Below are 20366 nucleotides of genomic sequence, written 5' to 3'. Positions count from 1 at the left end.
TATGATTTGCACTCTGTTGAAACCATGAAATACTTGCCTGCCTTTAAAAAGTTGTTTCATTGCCCTTTAAAAAAATAGCCATCTGTGCTACCTAGGGAATATGTAATTAATGTGAGATTTCATCAACTACAGTGGGTTATGGTTACAATGATAAATCTAAAAAAAGGAGATTCCCATATATGCAAAGCCACCGTGATTTGTATCAGCCTCTGGATCTTTTTTGCCTTTGTCTCAGCTCCCAAAATTACACGGAGGAAATGGCCATTGAGGTGGCATTGTCTGTATGCCACAGTCCTAAACACAGCTCTGGTCTGGACTTGAGCCCACCATTTGGGAAAAACATCTCTTCCTGATTAAAACATTCCTGTGGTGGATTTACCACCAGCATTCTTGGTACATGGTTCCAGTAATTAATTGCATGGACTGCAAAAAATGCCTGCCTTGTTTCTAGACTGGAGCCAGGGTGTGGGCACAGGGTCTGGCTTCTCTGAGAACTGAATCAGATAAGAAAGCCATCTGGGCTGCATTTGGTCTACTTCCCCTCATATTCAGCCCCAGTTTATGCACAACTCTTCTGCAGCATCTTCTGTTTTCTGGTTTTGTTAACTGGCCTGAATGAGCTGGGTAGCACTGCACACCTGATTATCCCCTGGTCATGAGGGTGTTGTGAGGTGCCAGGTCAAGTGATTGTGCTTCTGAGAGCACACGGTGTTGGGGAATGCAGCCCTAATCTCCCCTCTGTCCTGACCTTTATCTTCTGGACCATCATTCCTCTAATACTTCACACAATCCTAATACTTCTGATTGTCCTTAACATTTTCCATGGGTGCAGTGTAATGAGCTCCTGTGAGGTGGTGCCAGCAAAGTGGTCTATGGGATCTCTTCATCCCATGTACCACTGCACCAGCATCTCTCACTTTACTGAAGTTTGACTTTCTGCAGCAGTAAGGTCAGGGAAGTACGAGGTACACTCTAAGATGTCTCTGGGATACGACCCATAAACTTTAATTCATTAACTTCATGTTCTCAAGAGCCAGGTATAAAAAAGAACAGAAAGCAAATGAGAGCTATGGTCTGATGATCTGTTAGTGATATTTCATACCTCTGTATACCTTTGTTTTACATTTTGCACTTTTGATTCACATGATGAAGTTCTCAGACAGAAGTGGATATCATGTGTAAGCTGAGTTCCTTGTGTTTTTTCTTTTGCCTGTCACTGGCTGCATGTTCTCTGTTGATGTCTTGTTCCTGGTACTTGACACTGACCATCTTGTCTGTGAAAGGAAGCCCTCCAGCTGGTTTGCCTGATGAGAAGAAAGGAAAGTTTGCTTGGTTTAGTCACTCCACAGAAAGCCATGGTAATGTTCCACTGCGCTCTGTGTCCACACTGTGTGTGTCTGTGTGTCTGTATATCTCTGTGCAGGCTGGTCTACAGCACAGCTTTGTATTCTCCTGCATGTGTGTGCCTGGCTTTGTCTATTGCTTGTGCAGTGTCCTCTTCATGCACTCAGGATGACAAGCTGCTCTGCAAATCAATCTCTTGCTAATGTCTTCAAAATTGTTTTCCATTTGCAAATAAGCTCAAATATGTCTTGAGAGTGTTTTACCTCATCCTCCAAAATGACTTGCGCAATATCAGCATTTTGGCTTTATTCCTGCAGGGCTTACTCTGGACAAAAAATTTCAATTATGAATGTTGGCTTTTTCTCACAGCTTACTTGACTGTTTCATGTCTATCAGAACATGAATTCAGTTTATTCCTTAATTTGTCTTTCCAAATAGACAAGATTATTAAAACATCTGTCTTCATAAAGGAGCAGGCACCATTAGAGTACAATATTTGTAGTTCTATCAAGAGTGCTAGAGAGTCCATTATTTCATAGGGTCCTAAGCACACGGTACAAGAACTTTAGATTTCCCAAGAAGTGTGTTGGAGGTATGTGAATTGTTGTGATGGGATGAAGGAAAGATAGCTCATTTTGAAGGACATTTCTACCGTAATTCTTTCGAAGCAGTAATGCAGAATATTTTTGGGAGGACCTTCTGATGTCTTTTTAGCCCCTGAAAGAAGGCCGTGCCCCCCTGAGCATCTGCCCAGTTGAAATGCAGAACCTATTTCTTTTACACTGCCTCATTTTGCACCAATGACCCACAAATAGACATATTCTTACTACTGAGTTATGTATTCCTACAGGCCATTAGAAATCTCTCCAACAGCCAATAGCACGTGCTCTCAAGTCTCATCTGAGATGTGTATCCAACAGCAAATACAGGTCATGCTCTGAAGCTCTGCCAGGCTCCTGGGAGATCTGTTTAACTCCTCCATTCAGTCTTAAGTGTAATTTTTTCATTTGTTTTGTGCGTTCCAAAAAGGGTGAGGAGGGAACAGGACACATAGTGGATCCTCCCCATTTTCCTAACTTTAACTGAATGATTACCTATGAAGAGTGATTGGACCTTATGCAGGAACCATGAACAACTGGGGAAATGAAAATGGTATGGGTTTGAGGAGTTTTTTATGATCTGTAGAAGCAAATAAAATCTTGAGGTTTGATAACAGCTAGACACAGGTTCTTGAATCTAGATGAGAGAGATTGACACCCAAGGCTGCTTTCATTTGATGTTTGTTCCATGGCACTTCTGTGAAAGCCTAGAAGGTTCTGTCCAGTTCTTAGCCATGAATGTCAACATAAAAGCTCCACCACTGTCCATATTCTTCAGCTCCTTTGTTGGTAATATCTGAGTGGCTCAGAGGGTCTGAATTTCTCTCTTACAACTATAGGTCCAGCTTCTAGGTGTAAGGTTTAATCACATTAACAGTTAGTATATGACAGATGAGCCATCAGTATTCTTTATGTGGTGTTTACTGGTGGCTATCAGAAGCTGTTTATCTGCATGCATCTCAATCCTGGTACCTTTTGTTTGTGTTCTAATCATTGCACAAAGGATTGGGGAGGGCACTGAGGTGTTTGGGCTGCTGCAGGTAAGGAGGCATTTTTTTTAAAGAGTTCCATGGAATCAAAAAAAAGCTTCTTGTTGCGTTTGTCAGGTTTTTTACTTTCTAGTGGTTCTCATTCATAGAATTTCCAGGAACTGACTCTGAAAGAAGGAGAGCAGCTGCTTCTTCCCTTTTCTTTAGCATTCGAGTAGCTTGTATGTTCCTGAAGTCTACCTGCCCAGCCTGCTCTGTACAGGGAGGCACTAGACTTGCTCAGCAAATTGTTTAATCCCCAGGAGCTGCAGCTGAGGGTCTTTTCATGAAGCCAGTTCCTTCAATCATGGGCTCATTAAGAGTTGTGCCAGATTCTAATGGCCATCCCTCTCTCTTTCTTCCCTTTGACTCTTGCAGTGAGCATGCCCACCAGCGAGACCGAGTCCGTGAACACCGACAACGTCCCTGGAGCAGATATGGAAGGCGAGAACTGCGGCGCAAGGCTGGCGTGAGTACCTGCACACAGATAAGGTGTTAGGGGCTGGGTTGAACTGGGGGGTAAAGCCAGGGCAAGTGTCAGGCTTTTTAGGATGAAGAAAATCCCACAGGGGGTGAAAGGAGAGGCTGCAGAAGATCCATTGAGCCCGGTTCTTATCTTAATTGCAATGTTAACTCACTGCGGACATTAGTGAAGAGCCTCTGGTTTGACACACGTGTAAATAAAGGACAGGGTGCCCAGAATAAGCAGATCTGGTTTTGCATAACAGCTAAAAGAGGAACTGGTGGATAACAGTGTTTTTCTTTTAAAATTCCTCATTGGTGATAGACTTTTGAAACCAGTATGTGTAGACTGAAGAGTGGAAATGACTGGTTTATTTTAATTTTTCTAAAGATTCTTGTACACTTTACAGTGTCTTGTAATAGAAATACATTGCTGATAACTCCCATCCTGCAGACTGAATTGCACCCTTCAAATGCTGGACAGAGTAGTGTAGTGACAAAGAAATGCAACAGTTAGGAGGGATTAATGCCTCCTTGAAACTGTACCGTTGTAATTAGTGGAGATTCTTAAGAATGTGTGAGATAGCAGTTATGAAATGCCATAATATGTGGTGTATTTTTTAGCCTCACAGAGAGCAAGAATAGGCAGGAAGTGTCCTTTATTCCCTTTTGCATTAAACAAGAATGGACTTTATGCTCTGGGGCAATACATTATTCCCTCCAAATGTCCTTGAAACATGAGCTAAACATATCTGTGCTATAGCTTGTACCATGCTGGAGTATTTTGAGGTTTTTTCCTGTCCTGGGAGCTACCTTGAGCCCTTGGGTGTTACTTGAATGGACCAGATGGGATCCATCCTAGGGTGATGAGGGAGCTGGCAGAAGAGCTCTCCAAGCCACTCTCCATCATTTATCTTCAGTCCTGGCTCACCAGGGAGGTCCCAGATGACTGGAAGCTGGACAATGTGATGCCCATCCCTAAAAAGCCAAAAGGAGGATCCAGGAAGCTACAGGTTGGGGACACAGTGGCTGGACAGTGGCCAAGCAGGAAGGGGCCTGGGGCTATGACTGACAGCAGCTGAACATGAGCCAGCAGCGTGCCCAGGTGGCCAAGAAGGCCAAGGGCACCTGGCCTGGATCAGGAATATGTGGCCAGCAGGACCAGGGCAGTGATCCATTCTTCCCCTGTACTCGGCCCTGCTGAGGCTGCACCTTGAGTCCTGGGGCCAGTCCCAGGCCCCTCAGAGATGCTGGGGCGAGTCCAGAGAAGGGCAGCAAGGCTGGTGAAGGCTCTGGAGCACGAGTCTTACAAGGAGCAGCTGGGGGAGCTGGGAGTGTTCAGCCTGGAGAGGAGGAGGCTGAGGGGAGAGCTCACCACTCTCTACAAGTACCTGAAAGGAGGCTGGAGCCAGGTGAGGGTTGGGCTCTGCTCCCAGGAAACAGCAACAGGACCAGAGGAGAGTCTGAAGCTGTGCCAGGGGAGGTTTAGTTTGGACATTAGGAAGAAGTTCTTCACAGAAAGGTGATTGGGAATTGGAAAGGGCTGCCCAGAGAGCTGGTGGAGTCACCGTCCCTGGAGGTGTCTTAGCAAAGGCTGGACGTGCCATGGTCTGGTTGACAAGGTGGTGTTTGGCTATAGATTGGACTCAATAATCTCAAAGGTCTTTTCCATGCTAGTCAATTCTGTGTGATTCTGTGATCTGCATTAAAAGATGTGGTATGTGGAATATATTGGCGTTTCAATCTCTGCTTTCCTTTATCAGTCAGTGACTAACAAGCCTCAGGAGAAATTATTTGTGATTGCTTTCCTTCACCTGCCCACTGTTGTGAACCTGCTGAGTCTTTTAGTTTAGATTATGAACGCTTTCCTGCAGGAGCCAGGCCAGATGTATTCACAGCACTGGGGCAGTTGTAGCCCTTTCTTTGGCACCTCACAAAGTTGCTTGTGCTCTTGGCACAGTGCAGGAAGCATCAGATGGATCCAGTTTGGAGAACCATCTATATTCTGCAGTTTTGGTTCACAGAATCACAGAATGGGTCGGGTTGGAAGGGACCACCCTGGGTCATCTGGTCCACTGACCAGAGTGGCAGCCAGAGCTGACCCCGACCTTCACGTCTCCAACAAGGCCTTCCCTGTTTGTTACAATGAAGTTGAGCAGCACACCTTTCCTTGGGGGCACCTCCACTACCTGCCTCAGAAAGTTGCCATCCTTGCTTTCCAGGACACCCCTGGACTGTGTTTTGCTGTGTTGCTTCTCCAGAATATATCAGAGTAGTGAAGTCCCTCATAGGTGTGGACACAGGGCCAAGAAGAATGGCAACAGTTACTCTAAGGTTTCATGTATTTTTAATATTACAGCTTGTATTCACTTAATGTTCTTAATCCCAAAGGATCCTAAAGAACTTTATGGACTGTAAATGCAGGGATTGTTTTCACAGCCATAGAGTTCAGCCACCTTCAGGGTAAAATGTGACAGGTGTTTAAATACAACAGGCACAAGTGTTCAAGGAGCTGTATGAGGGATAGCTTGTTTTGCACTGAAACTGCATTGGGAATTTTGGCAACTGGAACATAATTATCTTAGCTGGAATGTGGCCAGGGGGGCTGAAGTTAAACCCAACTCTAAATGTAATCATGACTTAGAATGGAGTTCACTTAAAATAGGCCAGCATGCTCACAGGAGAATGGCAGTACCCTGATCTGGCATTAGGAAAAGGGTTGGTTAGGTCCAATATATTTTAGGGAAAAAGACACAGGAAAATTACAGGAAAACAGAGTTTCATTTCTTCTTCTCATGTTGCAAATGTTAAAACAGGGCCCAAAGTTTCAGCAGAGCAGGACACGTAAGATTCAGAGAGACAAACAGTTTCCTTGCCACTTTTCACTTCATCTGAAAATGGGTGATGTATAGTAGGAAAATTGAAGTCTGTTATTGAGAAGAGTTTTCTAGTCCTTACCCAAGGACAGCTGAGATCCCCAAGGCCTCCCTCAGATTGCTTTTCATCTCTAAGAGATGGATAGGCTCCTTCCTCCATGAAAATTAATGGCTGTATCATTGAATAGGAAATTTTGGAGTGAGATACAAATTTTGCCAATGCTGCCTGCTTTTGTGAAATGTTTGTTTCAAACTTGTGGATCTGCAGATTCCTTAGTTACAGGCCAATTCAGACCTGCCTTTGATTCTGAGGTTTAGAATCCTTTCTGGTTTCTTTTGTCATTGTATCACACACTTTGGCAAACAGAGAAACCAGCTTTCATGGTTTCAAGAAGTATTTAGTGCTCTTCTTTTTGCTGAGTCCTCATTCAAACCCCACATAAGCCAACATTCCTTCTGGAACATATAAAATGCAAGCAAGGATTTATTTGAATGAGCATGTTCATTGGAACCTGACTAAGAATCAGAATCTGGCCCAGTATTCAAGAATAGTGAAAATCCATGTGGGAAGTCAGTGGAACTTTTCAAAAAAGCTCCTCATCAAGTACTAGATTTTGAGTAAGCATTAATAATTACAGTCATGTCATCCTGATTTGTTCTAGTTAAAGATTAAACCAGGGCTTTTGAGCAGTATCCTACTCTCTGTTTTTGCAGTTGGAATACCCAAGATTTTTGTTCATTTGTTGAGTTTCATCTGTTGCAGATGAGTCTCGATATTTTTACCAGCATTCTAAACTCACCCCGTGGCCATGAGTCCCCACTGCTTTGCTATGAACACACACTTTCCCAGAGGGCAGGGGCTGCTCTGGGCAGGCTGCAACCAGACATGACTGAAGCAACATCGGGCTTTCAAGTCAAAGGCAATATATTCATTTATTTATTTACTTATTTATTTATTGGCATCAGGCTGCCTAGGGCATTTAACCACCCCAGTACCACCACTGCAGTTATAGGCTGAGCTTGCCATCAAAATGCACTCATGATCAAAGGGAAAAAAGGCCCAGGAGACTGAAAGAAAAAGAATTTTTCATTGAAAACAACTTAGAATTGCTTGCTGTTTTTTCTGTTCTTTTAAAATGCTGTGGAGTTTTGAAAGGCTGGGTCTGTGAATGACAGAAAGATCTGCTTGAGAAGCCAGGCTCAAATGTACCTTTTGGAAAAGGAGATCTTCCCTGACAGCCTTTCTCAGCTCCACAGAGATGTATGCTGTGTGAGATCAGGAGAGTACCTCTCAAACACGAACTACTGCCTACTGATGAATTGTCTCACAGAAGCCTTTATTTCTCCAGTATCCATGCTATAGAAACTGTCTCCATCAACTGTCCTCTCTGGAGTGATGCCAGCCTTCAAAACAGCAGGAGTTTCAGGAGGAATCTAACATCTAATCTCTCTTTACTTGTTGTGTAAATCAAATTTATTAGAACTACAACAAAACAAACAAACAAAAAAACCCCAATTTAATTCGTAATAATTTCTGGTGTAATTCTGCTGGCAACAGGAGTGCTGTGGCACAGCACAGTTTGCTTCCTAAGGGTATTCACTTTATCAGGCATCTGAATTTGAAAATGGTTTCACAGGCTTCCACAGGACATTGAAAAGCATCCCACAACTTCCACAGTATATTATTCCTGTCGTGCTATTGCCTTGTAGTGGGCTGACATCTGCCCTGCAGTAGGAGCACAACAGCTTTTATCCTCAAGAACACTTGGAAGTGGAACTTATTTGGATGTGTCACAGCTTTCATAACCTGTTGCCTCAGGGTACAAAGAAGCACGTTCCTGTGCAGCAGGCATCAGTGGGATACACCCAGAACCAGGAGCAGCGGGGTTCTGGTTACAGGGTATCCTTACACCCAGGGCTTCACAACAGAGAGTAATTCCCCTGAGCCTCTGTGGCTGCTGCTGTGCAGGACTCCGATTCCTGAGGACAGGCCATTGCTCATAATCAGGAGTAATCTGTTCTGTGCAGGGTGTCAGCATATATAATCTTCCAATACAAGCAGAATGTTAGTTTTCTAATACGACCATGCAGATCTGGAGTGCCACAAAAGAGCTCGCTTTTATACATATGCATTAGCTAAAAAAAGACCTTTGTGGAAACTAATGCTCAATAGAAAAGTGAAGCACTTGAGCTCAAAGGGAAAGAGAGCTTAAAATTATCTGCTTTCATTGAAACAATAACCTACTTGGCATTTTCGCCTTGGCCAGGATTGTCCCCCATATGGGGGACAATTCAATTGCTTTTCCGCCAAAGACAGTTCCAACAATAAAACAGGATAAACCAAAATGAACAACCTGCACTGGCTTTCCAACTGAAAACAGTGTGTCCTGAAAATTCTGTGAGCAATGGAAGCTTTCCCTGGCAGCTGAATGGTCAGTGATTTTTCCCTTGGTGCTTTTCTGGCATGGAAAATAATGCCGGTGCAGTTCTTGCAATAATCAGGATAGGAGCCAGTGGTAAAGGTGAAAGTTTTCTTGCAGGTTTGTTGTAGTTGCTGCTGATTTTCACCTTATGAGAAGATGGTCTCCTTGTGATGTGATGGAACCAAAGGCACAACAGTGGGAAGAAAAGTCTGCCAAAAGCTCTGAAACCACTGCTGACTTCAGCAGGAAAACTCACAGGATCAAACCTTATGTGCCAGTATCAGATACTGCTCTCCAACTTATTATGAGCAAGGTGTTTTTAATATTCACAGTCAGCTCTAGGTGTGTGTCTAAAGGACAGTAGCATGCCCTTATGGAAGAGGAAATATCTTCCTGCTTCAGATTCCTGTGACTTGCCACAGCGAGAGCAAGATTATTTACTGAATGCCTAAATGCTGGCCTATTTTCCCAGCCTGTAAGAAAGCTTGTTGAATAGCAAACCAACTCAATTTTATGCTGGACAGATCCAATTTTCTTACATATATTCTGTAGATTCTTATTGCTGCTGGCCAACAACTTCCTCTTAAAACCAGCATCGCTCCCATCAGGTCAGCATGCTCTCCAGTGCTTCTGCAAGAAGAGCAAGAATGTAAAAAAAGAGACAAGAGGCATCACTGTGTGAAGTCTGCTGAAATCCAGTGATTGCCTCAGCAGGAGGATCTCAGTCCACATCAGAATGCATCAGAATTTGTCTCAGTCCACATCAGAAGTTGTCCAGGTCCAGTCACCTGTTCTGTTTTACACTTTTAATTAATGTTCAGAAATGAGAAAGGATCACGGCATGCTCCTGTACAGCTCCCCAGGGTTAGCTGTGTTGTAGCAGGCAGGATGGGGGCCCATTGCTTCAGTGTGAATCACAGAAACTTAGCAAGGGCAGAACCTGGCCCTAATGCTTTATTAGGCTGGGAGTTCATCAGGTGTGCTGCATACACTCCTGAAAAGGTCTATCACGATATGTTTTGCCCCAGTAATGTGATGCCACCTTAGGGTGGCTGCCATCTCCTCAGGGGTGCCACCATCCTGACTTGAAGTAATGAAATGTCATCAGCAGGAACAGAGGGAAAATTGTGCCACCTTACCAGTAACTGCAAGAATGCAGCACATGGCACCAAAACAGAATCCATGTCACACCAGGACTGCCTTCTCACAGTTGTAAAATCTGTAGGATACGGCCAGTGAAGCTCTTGGGATGTTCCCCGAAGTTGTATATAACCTAGAAGCTTAATAATGTCCTTTTCTGTGTTGCTGCTTTTCTGACAGCTTTTGCTGGTATCCAAAGGCTTTTGTGAGTCCTCACGGAGGTATCGTTGCCTCTAAGCTGGGATCACACAGTATAAAAGCAGTTGTGACCGGAGTGTTGGATAATGGCCATGTTTGATAATGCCCACACCCAGAACACAACTGTAACATGGCCTTTGTGTCATGCTTGGTGACCTACAAGATTTTTCCAGAATTGTCTGTTGTGCATACAATTCCACAGAGCCCTCAATCCCTATTACACAAAACTGTCACATCCTTCCCAAATGCCTTCTCTAGTGTCCACCATGAGCAGGGAAATGGAGACTTTATGTCTCAGAATGTGGGATATCTCATTACATTTGAGTTATGCTGATTATCCAGAGTTTATGTGGATTAGAACCTTTAAATTTCACTGTCTTATCTGTGTGTTGTATGTAACTATGTAAGGTTGGAGGAGTTTTAGAGAATTTCAAAGATAGCTAGTCAAACAGTAGAGATCTGATTTTTGTGTTTGACTTTCTAAAAGATAAGCTGAGTTACATGGCTCCTATGATAAAAACACTCAGTAGCGATCTGAAGTGGTTTTCATTAGGCTCCCATACCATAATTTTAGACAAGAGTTTCTCAAGACATTCCAGAGTTGGACACGGTTGGAGGCACCCTCTTTCTCCCAAAGACCTAAACCTCCCAGGACACCAGGGATGCAAGAGATCCATGTTTAAACTCAGCAGAGAATCTGGTCCACTCTGAACCCATTAAGTGCCACAAGCACTGCAGCAAGGCCCTAAATCCAGGCTATTTGACAGCTTCCAGTGATGCCATAAAAGCATTTTTTATGTGACATTGGTAACCCAAGTTCTGAAAAAAACTTAATCATGAGAGTAATTTGAAAAATGTTGTTTCATATTTGTGCATAATGTTTTCAGAAACATTTATTATACAGTTTATTTCCAAAATTCCATTTCACTCTCTGATTCTACCTCTAAATATAAATCTAATCCTCCTTCCTTGTCCTGTTCTATATATATAGCACACCCACATGTGATAAAGCCTTCTGCCACAGCAGTAAGGCAAGGTGGAGGGAGGGGGATGAAGGCTGTAGGTAACCTGTGGGAGCACTGAATGCACTTGGCTGCTGCTCATAATGCTCCAAAGATATAATTATCACATGCATGATGAGTACTACACCTGCTGCATCTCTTTTGCTTAAATAAATAAAAGATTCCAGTGCAGCCTCACTGGGAAACCATTAACCAGAGAGGTCACCAGAGGATTTCACACTCCCTGTCCTTCCCCTTCCATCTTGCTCTCTGGCTCGCTCTCTCTCTCTCTCTCTCTCTCCCCTCTTCTGTCCCTGCCAAATTTCACCACCTCCTTTCCAGTGCTCAGATTTCTGCTTCCTTGTGATTTTTCCATCTTTCCTCTTCCTGTCTTTGAGCCTTCTTTCCTGTTGCCTGTAAATCCGATCCATTACAGTTCGTAGGTAGTGCTTATCAAGCCAGAATTCTCAGTGAGAAGTTGGGATAGCTGTACCATGAAGGATGTGCTTTGTAGGTGCTTCACCTGGCATCCTTGTTAGAGCTTGCTTTGTCTCTGCAGCATAATTTACATTCTGCTCTGCCAGTGCATTATTTCTTCTTTCTCAAGAGTCTTGCACGTGTCTGTAACCTCACTGCTGCCCAGTGTGTGGCCTAGACAAGCTGCCTGTGACACAGCAGGAATGATGTATTTGGGTATTTGGTGCAAAGGCTTTTTTCTTTTTTTGGCTCGGCCCATCTGCTGGTGAAAAGTTCCCCTGACTAAAATCTCTTCCACACAAGGAACCTGACCTATCACTGTTTACTTGTCAGTAACTGATGTCCTCAAGCAGGGACAGGACCATTGTTAGGGCTGCTACAGTAAGTAGTATCAGATGCTTGGAAAATTACATTCTCCCGTCTCTGCTAACAGTGAATCCAATTCTGAGGCAGTGCAGTAAGACCTCTGCTGACTGTTGTCAACAATGACTCACTTTCCCGTCATGGAGGGAACCTTAAGGAATGCTTCAACCCAGCAGAAATACTTCGTTCGTAGTCATTCCCCAGATTCTCATTTCTGATGGTATTGCTAGTTGATTTTGCAGCTTCCTAAATCACCTCTGACTCATGCCATTGTATCCACATACGTTTATTTCCCTCTGTGCACCGTTATGGATTTAGCAAAAGGCAGCCAAAGTGTTCAAAGTCCTTACAGGATGTGTGTCAAGCAGAGCAAGGTAGTGGTTAAAGAGCTGGGGCCTATTTCTAGCTTTGCCTGTGACCTCTCATAAAAGATTAATGAGATTATTTAGGTGAATAAATCCAAATGCCTGGAATTAGATATTTAAACACATATATAGTGGGAATATGGCCAAATCTTATGGGACGCTTAATTCTCAAAATTTCATTGATAGCAACAGAATCTGTTATTGTACAGACCCATTTGAGTGCAAACCAGTTTACACAGATAACCAAGACAAATAAGTGTTAGTATCTAAGTTTGAAAATATTTGCCATGCACTGGTCTTGCTTCAGCTGCTGAAAAAAAAAAAGCAGTATTTTCACCATTATTGTTTCATAATGTGCTTATGTATCCTGGAGTGACAGGTGACATGTGAAAGCAACAATTCTGTCTGTATAAAGTCATACATATTTTAATATAAGGAAAATAAAAGTAGCTAAATTTTTTTTTAAATAGTCATTCTTAAGAAATACATTTGGCAGCAGTTGTAGAGTGCCCCTAGCATTAGGCCAGCCTTTCACCCAGGAGAAATTCCAGTTCACTGATATCTGTGGGTGATAGAATCCCACCATGGCATGACTTCTGCTTCATGAGTCCCACCAAAACACAAGATTTGGGTATTGGGGAATTATAGCCATGCCCAGTGCCTACATTGTCTTACAACAGATCCAAGGGGAAACCAGCATGGATTTAAAAAAGCATTGAGCTTAACTTTGTTTCTTTCTATTGATATTTTCATGAAAGATGGGAGGTATGGGACAGCTTCCGAGACTCTAATGACAATTCTTCTCTTTCAGGCATCGGATCTCAAAATCAAAATTTAGGTAAGTAAAACTGACTCTTGTTTTTCTCCTTTTTACTCTTTTTGTTCTTTTCTGAAGTGGTTTACACCAGCATCTCTGGGATGCAGTGGTGATTCTAGGAGATCCTGCTAAATACGTCAGATTTTTGTCATAAATCAAGATTGTTTTTCTTAGTTCCATACTGAAATAAGGCACAGGGACTATTGACCTCTGAAGTACCTATCTATGCTACCTATGTATATCAAACCATAAAACATAAAATCAGAAATAAAAAGCCACTTCAACCCCATAATTATACTACATCCATCAACATCAACCCTGTCAGCTCAAGGCTCTCTGTTGCACTGCTCTGCTTTGCTCGATTGTAAATATTTCAACGGATGAAGTTTCCATCTTATTTGTGAAACTCTCCTGTTCACCCTGGAACGTGGGGAGCTTCTCTGGTGGCGTTTGGTTCTCTGTTGACTTAGAGGTTTTGGAAAAGTGAAGCAGTCCCAAGGTGGCCATTTGTGGGATTTCACTGGGGAGGCTGACTGAACTCATGGATCTTGGCTGTTAAGGTTCACTTCTACCCCTTTGGTAGGAGCTCAGCTGCCTCCATAATCCTGAATCCAAAGTCAGTTTTATAGAAAAACTAAATGAATTTTCAGAAAAACTGGAGCAGGTAAGTGTGTGCTTCCAGTTACCTAAGGAGCAATGTCAATTTAGGGATGCACATATGTGACATCCCCACGTAAAGGTTGTAGATATAAGCACAATCTTTACATACACTGTCACGTGCATGCACATTTGTGCACGAGTACACGCAAAAGCGTGTGAGATTGCAAATAGTTTAATGACAACATCAATGTCTAAGTGTGGTGCCCACTTTGGAAGTTGGGAAGATTATTTCTTGTCCCAAATCCACTGCAGAACACACAATGTATCTGTTTGTGAGGGACCGGGTGCCTTTACAAATTGCATAGGTAAAACACTGTAAATTTGACCACCCATTGAAATGCTGTTGCCAAATTCTCGTCCACGTTGTGTTTACATCGTCTGGCTTTAGTGCCTACAGATGTGAACCCTGATCCTCAAGCATGGCTGTGGTTTGCCCCTGGAAATTATACACAGGACAAGAGTAGCCAAGAAAAGTTCTTTCTCCTGAAACATTGTGCATGTGTGTGGCCCTTCAGACACACACACATATGTATGTAGTACCTATATAAAACTATTAGATTTATTATACAGTGGCAAGTGTTGCCTGGAAACGGGTTGCTATGCAAGTTAAATTCTGAAGAGTAGGAGGTGTGTAATTAGCTTTAAATATCTTCTGTAGTTAGTAATTATCCTGAGAAATCAGTGACACAAGGGGATGTGTTCATGGAAGGCAAACTTTAAAAAGTCTCTTGATTAGCAAATGGTACCCTTAGTTCCAGGCATGAAGGTGAGATGCTGAAGCCCCCAGGCCTCAGGATTTCTTTCAGAACTAGCCCTTGTATTGGGCTTACTCCTGAATGTTGCTGAAAATGTTGCTGGAACTATTCTTTGGATTTTATTTGACTTCACCTGTCCAAAGACTTAATCCTTCAGCTCCATGTGACAGAGTATCTTTCTATTGACTATCCTGAGGCTGGGCAAGGTCCCATTGCAGGCCACAAGCATCAAATACAAGGAGAATATTTATTTTTGTGGCAACTGAGCTAAAAAACCTCTCAGGGTATCTGCAGAGGATGTCTTAATCAGACTAAGATAGTGCTTGAAGACCTTGCAAATTGGTTTAGGACTAACTTTATTCCTATAGCTAAAACGAGGGATGTTCACAACTGTTGACACTGATGAGAGAGTATTTCTCAGGGTGAACTTGAGTTACTCTCTACCATTCTTGAGCAATAAATCAAGACTAGAGTCTCCCTTGACAGAGAGCTGCAATCACCTAAAGATCCCTATCTGAAAAGAACTTTTCCTTCTTCAATTTTTCAAGTCGCTACTGGCGCCGATGGAATCGATTCTGCAGAAGGAAGTGCCGTGCTGCTGTCAAGTCCAATGTCTTCTATTGGCTGGTGATCTTCCTCGTGTTTCTCAACACCCTCACCATTGCCTCTGAGCACTACAACCAGCCAGACTGGCTCACGGAGGTCCAAGGTGAGCAGAAGCTGCTGGTTCTGTTTATTACGGTCGGTGTCAAAAAAGGGAGCTGAGAGAAGAGCTGATGCGTTAAACCACACAATGTGAAAGGAGTGTGCACAGCTCCAAACAGTCCTGTGTCTGTGGAGGATCTTAAATAATACAATAAACTTATCTGCCTGCTGTGGGAGAAGTTACAGGAAAAATGTAAATACCTCGTTTCCAGTCAAAGCAGTATTCCATTGGGTGGAAGTTAAATCAGGTGTTTATGCTTAATTTATATTTGCAGCAACTGGATTCCCAATTTATGGATAGCTACTGGGAGCCCCACATTGTCCAAGGTTTCCCCTGAAATGGCATTTATTATAAATTCTGATTATTAGGGAGGTGATGAAGAGTGATTTGTGAAGTTTTTCTGTCTGCAGAACAGAATTCTGAATTCTCTCTGGAGGTGAGAGCAGCTGAAAAGGCTTAATTAAGCAACAGTAGGTAGCACAGCAGCTCCTCTATTCCCACCCTCCTCTGCAGATGATGGGTGTGAAGGCAGGTTGTGCACAGGAAGGCGTGTCCCTGCCACTGGAGGTTGTGTAATACATTGCAGCTGTATGTGCAGTACACAGGAACTGCTGTAACCATCTTGCTAAAACATTTCTGTGAATGAGATGCCCACGCTTTCCAAGTTCATTCTTTGACCCAAGCTTACATGAAGTTCACTTTTAAGACTGATCCTTAAAGTGCTTTCTTAGAAGCAAGGGCCAAGGATTAGTTGTGATGATCTTTTGACTAAGTTTCCTTAATCTGTTTCTTTTTGTTTTTCATGAGACACTGCCAATAAGGTGCTGCTAGCTCTTTTCACGGCAGAGATGCTGCTGAAGATGTACAGCCTCGGTCTCCAGGCCTATTTTGTGTCCCTCTTCAACCGCTTTGACTGTTTCATTGTGTGCGGAGGCATCCTGGAAACGATCCTGGTGGAGACAAAGATCATGTCACCGCTGGGCATTTCGGTTTTGAGATGTGTCAGACTCCTGAGAATATTTAAAATCACAAGGTACTTTATTGCTTCTTTGGGACTGGAGGAGGGCTACTGCTCAATGCACAACATGTATAGGTACAGGTCACTCACGGGCCTGTTTATTTTCACTTTTTCTGCCACTAATTAGGCAGTGAGAGCGCTAGATTAGCAGTCCTCATCTTCTGAAGTCTGTAGCAGGGTGGGGAGGGCTGTACAGACTGGATATCTAACCCTGATGTGAGTGCTGAGGAGTCTGGCATAGGCAGCTGGAGACACCTGATACTGTGTAAAGTGCTAAATTGAAATCTGGAACCGTGTGAACTGAGCTCAGGCTCTTACAGTCCGCTGCAAAAGACAGAGAAAACCAAAACAGCAGATAGCCTTGTGACCTTCTCTGATGCTTTTTGGTGACAGAGAGGAGCCTGAAAGACTGCTTTGAGCCAAAAGAACATTTGAGTGAGGAGCCCATGCCAGCTCTAGTAGACTCAACAGTGACCCAAGTGGGAGATTGTGCCAACACCAGCAGCTATAGGCAAAGGATATTGCCAGCTATTCCCCTTCCAGGGAGTCCAGCATGAAGCAGCAGCTTTATGAAGAAACCAGACTTTTTCCAGCTTCCAGTATCTCCTCTTCTTCCTTTTTGTTCTTTTCCCTCTCCCTCTGCATAAAGGCACAGTGATATCTATTAAACAGTCACTGCTTGCTGAGCCAGGCACAACCAAAACACCAGCTTGGTGTGATAGGTCTTTTTCAGCTTGAGGGGAGTTTGTAGGAGAGATCAGCTCCAAACTTACCCAGAGCTCTTGAAACAAGTCTATCCAAGTACTATCCAAGCAGCACCAGGTCTGTCTTTTCCCATGTGGGTACCAGTCAGCACTTTATAAGAAGCTTGACTGGGGTGGTGAAAGAGTGCTTCTTCTGCATACTCAGCTTCCAAAATGTCCCTAGAATCCCTGTAACACCCCCCCACATCCCACCAGAGGAAATTGCTGACAAATTTGAGATAGAAAACACAGCACATAAGAAAAACAAGTCCAAAACTGGAAGATAGTCAAGATGGCTGAGCTGAGAGGCAGGAAAAAACAACAGGCTTGGACATGTGCATCATACAAGATTTGCCCTTAAAGCTTCCGAGGCTCAGATCTCTGGCAGGATGGATGGATTTCAGGGTCAGATGGCAGAGGCAGAAAATCAGTTCACAGTCTCAGAGAGAGAGGCCAAAGCAAGCCTAGAACTATTTCAAAAGGAGGAAAAAGTGGTCAGTTTAGATGTGTGACCATAGAAGAGGGGAAAACATTCCAGAGGGGAACGTTGCCTTCGAGAGAGGGGAAACAAGAGTTTCCAGCGAGAAAGGCATCTTTGCTCTTTCAGAAAGAGTGGGGCTCTCTGGTCTGGGGACTGTTTTTCCTGGATCTTTGGGTCTGAAGTGTACCCATTACCGACTCCCAGGCCTGGTTTCTGAGGAAAGCAGTAGCTGTTTCAGGCACTGGGTAATCAGATACACCCGGGGCAACAAACCAATAGCTGTAAAAGCATGAGCTTTGACATAGCATCCTGGAGAGGTCATTCTTTTTTCAAGACATGTCTCCACTCCTGCACAAAATATATAAGCTAGCTAAGAGAATTCTCTAACAGAAAGGCAAACACTGAGAGAATATCATTAATGCTTTGGAAAGCATGAGCTGGTGGAGTACTCAAATATTGCTAAAGCTTCTGGCAAAGATGTGAGGATGGAACCAATCAGCAGTAGGACTTGTTATACTTGCCTTCTTTCTGCAGAACAATTAAAGTACAAAATTTCATGGAAAAAAGTGTTACCTGGAATATATCTCCTGCAATTTGTGCATGGGTCTGTGTGTAAAGCACAGAGCTAAGGAAGAACTCATGATGCATAATGTATTAATCAGATTTTTCTTTCTTTCCTGTTCCTAAAATATTGACAAGTAGGCTGCAGTAGTTTCGAATTTATATGTTTTGTAATTATTCATAATTTTCTTCATAATTCTTCCCTCTATTGGTGAAGTTCACCCTCATGTGGAAGGCCCTAAAAAGAGCCTCCAAAGCAGTATTTTAGGCCCACTCATGCCTTACTGCAGGACAGAATGTTTTGGCATTAAAGCAAAACTTTTACCTTCTCTAGTAAATTACAATTTTTTTCTATTATTCACTAAATACAATGAGGATTTATTAATGACATGATCAGCACTGGTGGAATATCCCACCTGAGTGCAATGATAGTACAGAAAGATACAACACTGGAACACTGGGAGGGGTAGGAGGAATGACAGTGTCGTGTTTTATATCAAACATACATTCATGGGCATCATATACATCATGGGCATGGGGACATACAGTGGAGGTGAGAATTATGATAATCTAGAACATTTAAAAGGCACAAAGCTGGAAAATTACTCTGGTGAGAATATATCAGTGGGTAGACTATTCTTTATATATTTGTATGGGTTTTCCATGGTAGACACCATGCACAAGCAAATTCTGGGTCCAAGATGATACAATTCTACGAGAAGCACAAATGTAGCTCCACAGTAGAATAGAAACAAATAAAGACACCATCAGATGAACAATGCATCATTTTAGAAACACTGTTTAGAATGTCAAGAGCAAACATTTCTTCCAAGATTATAAATACATTAGACAAGCAGACAATATAATCTGTTTGTTTTATTCTCCCTAATTTTTAAAATGCTGTGCAGAACATCTCACTTTGCTATGAGAAGACAAATTATTTTCTCATTATAAATAATCCTTTCCTGCTTTATAGGTACTATAGTCCTTTATATGCAAAATATAAATCATTTCATTTGCAACAGCATACAGAAATTTGATGTTTTATACCTAATCATGCCACTAGGTAAGTCGCTGTTAACTGTAGGGGTGCCCTGGTTTTTGTACCCTCTGTCAAAAATCACTGTCAAAGTGGTTTTATATTGGATAAACAGGGTGGGAAGCTCTCCAAGAGTGAGTCTGCCAGCTGTGGCTGCTGTTTTAAGCCCTGCATCTATGGTCGCCAGTGATGTGATCATAAAGACATGGTGGAAGGCAATGGAGAGAGAGGAGAGGGAAGAGAGTAGAACACATTAAGTTCTAGTCCAGTTCTACAATTGATTATTGTGTGAGATGTTGAGCAAACCATTTGGCTTCTCTGCATCACTCCTCCACTTTGAAGCAGGGATCACATCCACATCCTGCTCACCTGGAGTTTTGCAGTGCCTCGTGTTCACTGGCACCCTCAAGGGCCTGGAATCTGCAGTGGGAGCTGTTAAGAGGCACATTCATTTCCCCAAAAGTCTGAGGCAGCAGCACTGCTTTCTCTCATACTTCCCATTAAAAGCTGCCTGGTCCAAAACCTCCTATTCCATCCAGCATCCAGTGCTGTTTTTTCCTTTGTAGTAAGGGGCTAATCAGAGAGGGTGAAGTAGTGAGACCCTTCTTCTTTGGGCTTCAACCATTGCTGGGTTAAAAACCTCGTGTTTTACGGAGTAATCCCAGATCTCCCTTTGGGGGAGTTCATGTTAGTTCTGCAACCACCGAATGTGACAGATGGTAACCTCAGGTCAGGCTTCTAGAACCCTGAGATAACACTGTTGTTATTTTCACATCCTAATCAGTCAAGCATTTCTTATCCTCTCCTTTTTCCTTTTTCTCTTTTTTTTTTTTTTTCCCTTGATAGGTTTGTTTACTTTTGTAATGGTGCTGTCTTTCTAGCTAGCACCAGTACACAGATAAAACAGCACTAATCTTATCACCGGGCCATCTCAGTTAATTGCTTGAAGCTTGATACTTATATAGGAATCTGAATCCCAGGTATTGAGCCATTGGTAAGGAATGCAGAGCTGATAGAAGAATGCAGAGTTGTGAGCTGAGATAGTAAGGCATTTAAACTTAAATTGAGTCACTGGGACTGTTCAGACTGCTCAACTTTACTGCTTCTTAAGGGTACTGCGAGAAAGACCTAGAAAATGTGTGTCCTGGCTGACATTGGAGGACTTGGAGATATTCTGGAGCCCATCAACAACTGCTTTAAGGATGCTGAATTCATTTGACTTTCATCAGAATGAATTTTTCCCTTCTCCTGTGTCACTTCCCCTTCTTTCCAAAGTGTGAAAGTATGTGAGCTGTAAGCATAAACGCAAA

The 20366-nt window shown here is 42.9% G+C and overlaps 1 protein-coding gene across 25 annotated transcripts in view; it reads left to right on the top strand.

Moving 5' to 3' along the window:
* Positions 1-20366, top strand: part of CACNA1C (calcium voltage-gated channel subunit alpha1 C) — a 463884-nt gene that overhangs the window by 340211 nt on the left and 103307 nt on the right. For all 25 annotated transcript variants that reach the window (XM_019288718.3, XM_019288713.3, XM_019288699.3 and 22 more), the window contains 4 exons: positions 3350-3440; positions 13088-13114; positions 15057-15217; positions 16022-16247. In XM_019288718.3, the coding sequence (XP_019144263.1) occupies positions 3350-3440; positions 13088-13114; positions 15057-15217; positions 16022-16247 (505 nt within the window). The remainder of the gene's footprint in view (positions 1-3349; positions 3441-13087; positions 13115-15056; positions 15218-16021; positions 16248-20366) is intronic.

The sequence above is a fragment of the Corvus cornix genome, chromosome 1A (genome assembly GCF_000738735.6).
Source record: "Corvus cornix cornix isolate S_Up_H32 chromosome 1A, ASM73873v5, whole genome shotgun sequence".
In the NCBI taxonomy this organism is placed as follows: domain Eukaryota; kingdom Metazoa; phylum Chordata; class Aves; order Passeriformes; family Corvidae; genus Corvus; species Corvus cornix.
The sequence above is the reverse complement of the archived record's forward strand: the minus strand, read 5'-3'. Positions and strand labels throughout refer to the sequence as shown.